We start from the raw sequence: 6915 nt of genomic DNA, 5'->3' as shown, positions 1-6915 counted from the left end.
CTGTTTATCCAGAGCCACAGAAGATGTAACATTTTGTCATAATTGCTGTGAAGACATGAGTAATGGCTAAAAAGTGTTTTCTGAGGTCACATTGAGGTTGACCTTTGACCTTTGACTGCCAAAATCTAATGTGTTCATCCTTGAGTTCCAGTGGACATTTATGCCAAGTGTGAAAGGATTCCCTTGAGGAGTTCCCGAGATATCGCGTTCCTAAGGCCGAAACCGTGTTTTTTCGAGGTCACCGTGACCTTGACCTTTGACCTTTGACCACCAAAAGCTAGTCACTTTGTCTTTGAGTCTCAGTGAATGTTTGTGCCAAATTTTAAGAAGTTCCGTCAAAGTGTTTCTGAGATATACAGACAACCCAAAAACAAAATGGCTGCCGCTCTGACTGACTCTACGACAAGGGTTGCACACACACACACACACACACACACACACATACACAGTCCACTTGGGCCATAGCCCTCATCAACAACAGTCACACCTCCAGGAAGTGACCTCGGAGAGAGATCTGAGAGAAAAACACCTGGAAATGAATCTAACATGATGCATCGATCAGCTACATAGGATCCATCTTTAGCTAATCAATACATTCAAGAATCACTAAACTAATAATTGAACTCGCTGTAGGGGGGGGGGCTGCAGTTCTGAGATCAAACAGGTATTTCATGGTTGAAGGTGAAGCTGTTGAACATGTGGAGAGCGAGTCAGTAGATTTGATGTTTCAGAGTGACACAAGCTGCAGGTGAAGGTGTAGATCTCAGTCTGAGGTGTGACACGACGCGTCTCGGGTTTTTACATGGAGTCTTCTTCTGCTTCTCTTCCCTGCAGAAAGTGTCTCTTCATTTGTTTTTAGGGCTTTGCTATCCTGGTCATGTTTCATATCTGATGTGATGACAGCTCTCTGTCTGTGAGGATGTTGACTACCTTGCATGCAGGTATGTAAAACAGAAACCTCTATCTACTGTTGACGGCGTCTTCAGCCTCTTTTCACAGCATTTTAAAGCTGCCTGTTTATTTGAGATACCAGAGATGAATAACACCTTGTTTTAGACGATGTCATTCGCAGTGTTTCCTGTCATAGTTTACTGACTTCATACCAAAGATGTACATGAGTTCAGCAGAGTCGACTGCTGCTCTTCCTAAATGGAGAAATCTCCGTGTGTCTGTCCCACATTTGACAACGTGACCGTACGTTCGTGCGTTCGTACGTTCGTACGTTCTCACAGCTCTTTTTATTTTAATGAAAACGATCGAACGTTCAGGACTGAACTGAAAACAGGGGAAACTCTCCTTCTGTCTCTTCACTCTTTCCTTTTAACTCTTCCAGCTCTCCACTTTGGTTCTCCAGTTTCTGCCATGATGTGATCTGTCACACAGTCACACTGAGACAGGAAACAGGTGTATGATGTGGACGGGCCGGCGACAACATCAAGTGTCTTTGAATTATCGCATTTGTTTTCATTATATTTGGATAAAAATCTTTTATAATTACATCTTTTCATCAACATTGTTCTGTTAATGATTTGTCGGCCCACTTGTAAAACCTCCAGGTGGGGAACCACTGCTCTACATGACATGTCAGTTAACTGGGAAGCTTCGCCACCTGTGCACAAACACAACAGTCTGATCACAGTGTGGACGGATTCATTGTGACTTTATTACCTAATATAAAATCTGTTTTAATCACCAATCAGAATCCATCTATCTATAATCAGGTGGTAACCTTTGGAGTCCTCTTCACTCTGGGCTGTTTATCAGTTTAGATAACGGCTGAACTGCTGTAAAACACACCTCAGATCAGACTCCGTCAACACACACACTTTCTCTCACACAGGCTGAAGGTGAGTACCGTCTTGTTTAAGTGTCGTCTTAATGCAGGTTCTGTTCAGGTCCGGTCTGTGTCGTCTGTGAGTCCAGGATGACGCTGTGACCTCAGACCACATGTTCAGGCTGTTGGAGGTTGTTTTTTCACCACGGTTCTGTCTCAGGAACAGGAAGTAGCGATGTTCCTGCCCTGAGTGTTTTCAGTACAAACTGGAAATGTGGATAAAAACACACCTGTCGTGTTTGAACTAAGAGTATCACAGCTATATAATGAAAATATAATCAGTGGTACTTAGTGAGTATTAATGTGTCGGAGTTGTTCATCTTCTCGTGTTCAGAGTTTGTGTCTTTGAGAATCCATGTTCCACCTGAACAGAGTCTGTGTCGTCAGGTGTCCATTCAGTCTTTCAGGAGCTGAACCGGAGGAGGTGATGTCAGGTTGGGTTTGTTAGGCTCTGAGCTGGTGTCAAGTTTTCTGTTGAAGCCTGATGTTGAACTGGGCGGAGCCTCGGCCTCCAGGTGTTTCCTCACAACAACCACAGTTTGAACAGGAGAGTTAAAGTTATACTTTGTGACTTTTCCACATTGAAATGTCTAAAAGCAACTTCTCTGTTCTACATGTTGTTGAGTTGCAGTCTTACATTATCACAAATGTTTCATGGTAACGATCCATTTCATTGGTCGCCTGTCAATGACATCATATCCTCTATGCACATGGGATGTATGTATGTGTGTATGTGTCGTATTTCTGGATCAGATTGAGATGAATTCAGTCACCATGGTGACAGGTTTAAGTGTTCTGAATTTGCTCCAGTTCTTCTGTTCCATGACTGCAGCAGCTGAGGCTCATGGGTATTGTAGTAACTGTAACCACAGCATCAACGTATAGTCTGATACGTAGACTCCAGATTGTTTAAATAAAATTTTGAAATGTCTCCACAGCTCTGAGTGCTGACAGACAAGATGGCCACCAGGAAGTCGGGGTGTTGTGGTCTCTCCACTCTGGAGGCCACGCTGGCCGTCCTGTTCATCCTCATGACGGGCGTGTCTGTGACACTGATCGCACTGATGGCTACCTGGAAAACACACACAGGTGACAACATACACATATACACACACACACACACACACACACACACACACACACACACACACACACACACACACACACACACACACACACAATAGATTTACATCCATTCAGCATTAGGAGGTGTTTTTAAAGATCTATGAGTCTTATTTTGAAAGTCCCGGCATTCAGCCTCAGGTAAGTGGAGTCAGGTATCCATAGAAACTAAAGGAATCAGCATCAGTATATAAACTAATGGATGACTTGATTAACGATCAGCAGGGAGGTGTAGAATTCAGATTTGTAAAGAGTCCAGACACTAATGTAATTTATGTTAAATTTAGAAATATGAAATATACATTTTTATTTTTATTTAAATATATGTAGAAATTATATATGAAACCTGTTAGAAGTTGGAACAATTTCATATATTGAACCTATACAGATATATACATTCATGTGTGTTGATATTATAAAAGTCTGAGACACTTTAAATTGACATGTTAACGTATATGTTGTTTTAATAAACTTGCTTGAATAATTAAAACATATAATGTTAACACATCTTTTTTTTTATAGAAAATGTTTTTTCATTTTTCTAATATATGTACATGTACAAATTTTACTGTGAGTATTTCATGTATGTTATAAACATATCACCTCATGGATCCAGAGGATGTTTATATGTGATAATAATATATCATCTTACAGGGACATTTATGTCATATATTACATTTCTGTAAAGGAGATAAAACAGGAGGAAGCAGCGGTACGCTCCTTTAAAATCAACAGTCGCCCATCTCTGTTCTCCTGTCAGGTCCAGAACCAACCGGTCCTCCTGGTCCAGAACCATCCAGTCCTCCTGGTCCAGAACCAACCGGTCCTCCCGGTCCAGAACCATCCGTTCCTCCTCAGCATAAACCGTACCTGATTGGAGTGGGCCGAGGCGACTGCACCGGGCCGCCTGCTGAAATCCCTCTGGTCAGAACCAAAACACTCACCACACACTGATGCTGCGTTCAAGGCCTCCTGCCACGTTAGGAAATCATGAGTCATGGTGCGTTCAAAAGGTCAACTATCCAAAAGTGGGCAAAGAGGAGGAGCGTGTGTGGAGCTGAGACTTCGGTGCTCGCTCACCTGTCACCCAAAGAGGCCACGCCCCCAGTTCTCCATAACTTTAGTCCTTAATAAAATGTAAACAGGTGAGTTATATAAACAGGTGTAATGAAGGAGGAAATTAGCTCTAAAGACCAAAACAGTTTTTGTACCAGGCTGTAAACATGTTGATTTCTGCTGTAAAGTTGGACACTTTAACATGGGAGTCTATGGGGACTGACTCACTGTTGGAGCCAGACTCTAGTGGTCATTAGAGGAACTGCAGGTCTCTGATTGAGACACCTGAATCACATGTTGATCTGATTTAGTGTGATGTCATTTCCTGATGTCTCCAGAATAAAGCTCCAGATAAACAGAGTCTGCAGAACTTCATAGAGAATCCTCCAGTTTCCAAGTTTCCTCCAGTTTTACAGTAAAACATCATGATACATGATACACATCAGCTGATCTCAGCTGATCTCAGCTGATCACAGCTGATCACAGCTGATCACAGCTGCTGTTAAAGGGACAGTTTGACTGAGTGGAAACAAATACAGGATAAAAAAAAAACCCTGTTGACCATCTGACAGGACTCTATCACCATGAATGTTTTCTCCTGAGACGATCTCACAGAGTGGTGTATCTGTGTGTATGTGTGTGTGTGTGTGTGTGTGTGTGTGTGTGTGTGTGTGTGTGCGTGTGGGTGTGCGTGTGTGTGCGTGTGTGTGTGTGTGTGTGTGGGTGTGCGTGTGTGTGTGTGCGTGCCTGTGTGTGTGTGTGTGTGTGTGCGTGCCTGTGCGTGTGTGCGTGTGTGTATTTAGATGGGTTACGCAAACCCTCAGCAGACGGCTGCAGGCATACACACTCGCCTGTACAGCCGAGCCTTCATCATCGACGACGGGAGGCAGAGAGTCGTGTTCGTCACTGCTGACGTGGGAATGATATCACAGAGGCTACGACTGGAGGTGGACACACACACACACACACACACGCACGCATGTGCATACACGCACACACACACACACGCACGCATGTGCATGCACGCACACACACACACACACACACACAGTTCATTCAATAGTACGTGAAGAACAGCAGAACATGCTGAAGTATCAATAAGTTTTATTATCACATATATCACAGTATATTATTGGATTAATATTATCAATGAGGCACCAGAAATTGAGTGTGTGTGTGTGTGTGTGTGTGTTCAGGTTCTGCAGGCGTTGCAGGTGAAGTATGGGGATCTGTACCGGCAGGATAACGTGGTTCTGAGTGGGACTCACACTCACTGTGGACCGGCCGGATATTTCCAGTACACTCTGTTCATGATCAGCAGTAAAGGCTACATCAAGGCGTCCATCGAGCCGCTGGTCAACGGCATCGTCAAGGTGTGTGTGTGTGTGTCATGAGACATGTGATGTCAGCTGATGTAGGTCACCTGCTCCGTACAGGTGATAAAAAGGGCCCCTGTGCTCTCTCTCTCCACCCTGCAGTATCTTCTTCTTTTGGTGTCCACAGCAGCCGACACACACACACACCTACACACCTACACACCTCCACCTGGCCGTCTCTGTGACCTTTGTGAATCCTGTTTCCAGAGTATAGACACGGCCCATCGTAACATGAAGCCAGGCCGAATCTACAGGAGCAGAGGAGAGCTGGGCGACAGCAGCCTGAACAGAAGTCCTCACTCCTACCTGAACAACCCCGAGGACGAGAGACACAGGTGAGAGAGACCTTTATTTATAAGTGATATATTTTGGACTTATTATTGATTATGAACTTAATCAGTGTTTGTTATTCCTCCCCACCGGCGACAGTCAGAGCGGCGGCCATTTTGTTCTCAGGTTGTCCGTCTCATTCTCATAGACACAATATCTCAGTAAAACCTCGACTGAACTTCTTCAAATTTGGAAAAAACGTTCACCTGGACTCAAGGATGAACTGATTAGAATTTGGTGACTAAAGGTCAAAGGTCAAGGTCAAGGTGACCTCACAAAGCACGGTTTTGTCCTTGTGAACGTGAGACACTCCTGAAGGGAATCTCTTCACATTTGGCACAAACGTCCACTTGGACTCAAAGACGAACCAATTAGATGTTGGGGGTCAAAGGTCAAAAGTCAACCTTAGTGTGACCTCACTTACTCACTTACATTATTCAAGACTTCACACACATGGTTCATATTTTCTGTGACTCTGGATAAACAGGACGTAACCTGGAACTAGTCTGAGTGGCGGAGGGATACAACCACAAATCTGTTTCCTCTGATTTATGAAAACATTATTGATTAGTTGTTATTGATCTCTTCAGGTACAAGTGGAATACAGACAAACAGGTGCTGGTGCTGAAGTTCACTGATCTGGACGGAGACGGGATCGGGATGCTCAGGTGAAGACACAGAACTGTCTGAAGATGATGATGATGATGGTGATGATGAAGATGAAGATGAGACTGGGTCTCTGAGCTAACACTCTATTATCCAGCTGTTAGCTTGGCTGCTAACAGCTGACTCCTGCTCTGTCCCTCCTCACAGCTGGTTCGCCGTCCACGCCGTCAGCATGAACTACACCAACCGCATGGTGAGCAGCGACAACATGGGCTACGCCTCCTACCTGCTGGAGCAGGACAAGAACCCTGGAGAGCTACCTGGACAGGTGACACGACTGCTCAGTACACATGTGTAACGCCATTAGTAAAGTCATTATAACGTCTAGTATGTGTGCGTGCGTGTGTGTGTATGTGTGCGTGTGTGTGCGTGCGTGTGTGTGTGCGCGTGCCTGTGTGTGTGTGCATGTGTGTGTGTGTGTGCGTGTGTGCGTATGTGTGTGCGCGTGTGGGTGTGGGTGTGCATGTGTGTGTGCATGTGTGTGTGTGTGTGTGTCAGGGAGGCTTTGTGGCTGGTTTCTCCTCCAGTAAC

At 44.6% G+C, this 6915-nt stretch overlaps 1 protein-coding gene across 1 annotated transcript in view; it reads left to right on the top strand.

The window, feature by feature from the left end:
* Positions 1–2793: 2793 nt before the first annotated feature.
* asah2 (N-acylsphingosine amidohydrolase 2) overlaps positions 2794–6915 on the top strand; it is an 11789-nt gene continuing 7667 nt past the window's right edge. The window contains exons 1-8 of the mRNA XM_022742403.1: positions 2794–2923; positions 3717–3880; positions 4816–4959; positions 5209–5385; positions 5596–5723; positions 6309–6386; positions 6532–6652; positions 6883–6915. The exon at positions 6883–6915 is cut by the window's right edge and continues 93 nt beyond it. Coding sequence (XP_022598124.1) covers positions 2794–2923; positions 3717–3880; positions 4816–4959; positions 5209–5385; positions 5596–5723; positions 6309–6386; positions 6532–6652; positions 6883–6915 — 975 coding nt within the window. The remainder of the gene's footprint in view (positions 2924–3716; positions 3881–4815; positions 4960–5208; positions 5386–5595; positions 5724–6308; positions 6387–6531; positions 6653–6882) is intronic.

This window comes from Seriola dumerili, unplaced genomic scaffold, assembly GCF_002260705.1.
Source record: "Seriola dumerili isolate Sdu_G_001 unplaced genomic scaffold, Sdu_1.0 BDQW01000068.1, whole genome shotgun sequence".
NCBI classification, from domain to species: domain Eukaryota; kingdom Metazoa; phylum Chordata; class Actinopteri; order Carangiformes; family Carangidae; genus Seriola; species Seriola dumerili.
This window is presented reverse-complemented; position numbering and strand designations above follow the sequence as displayed.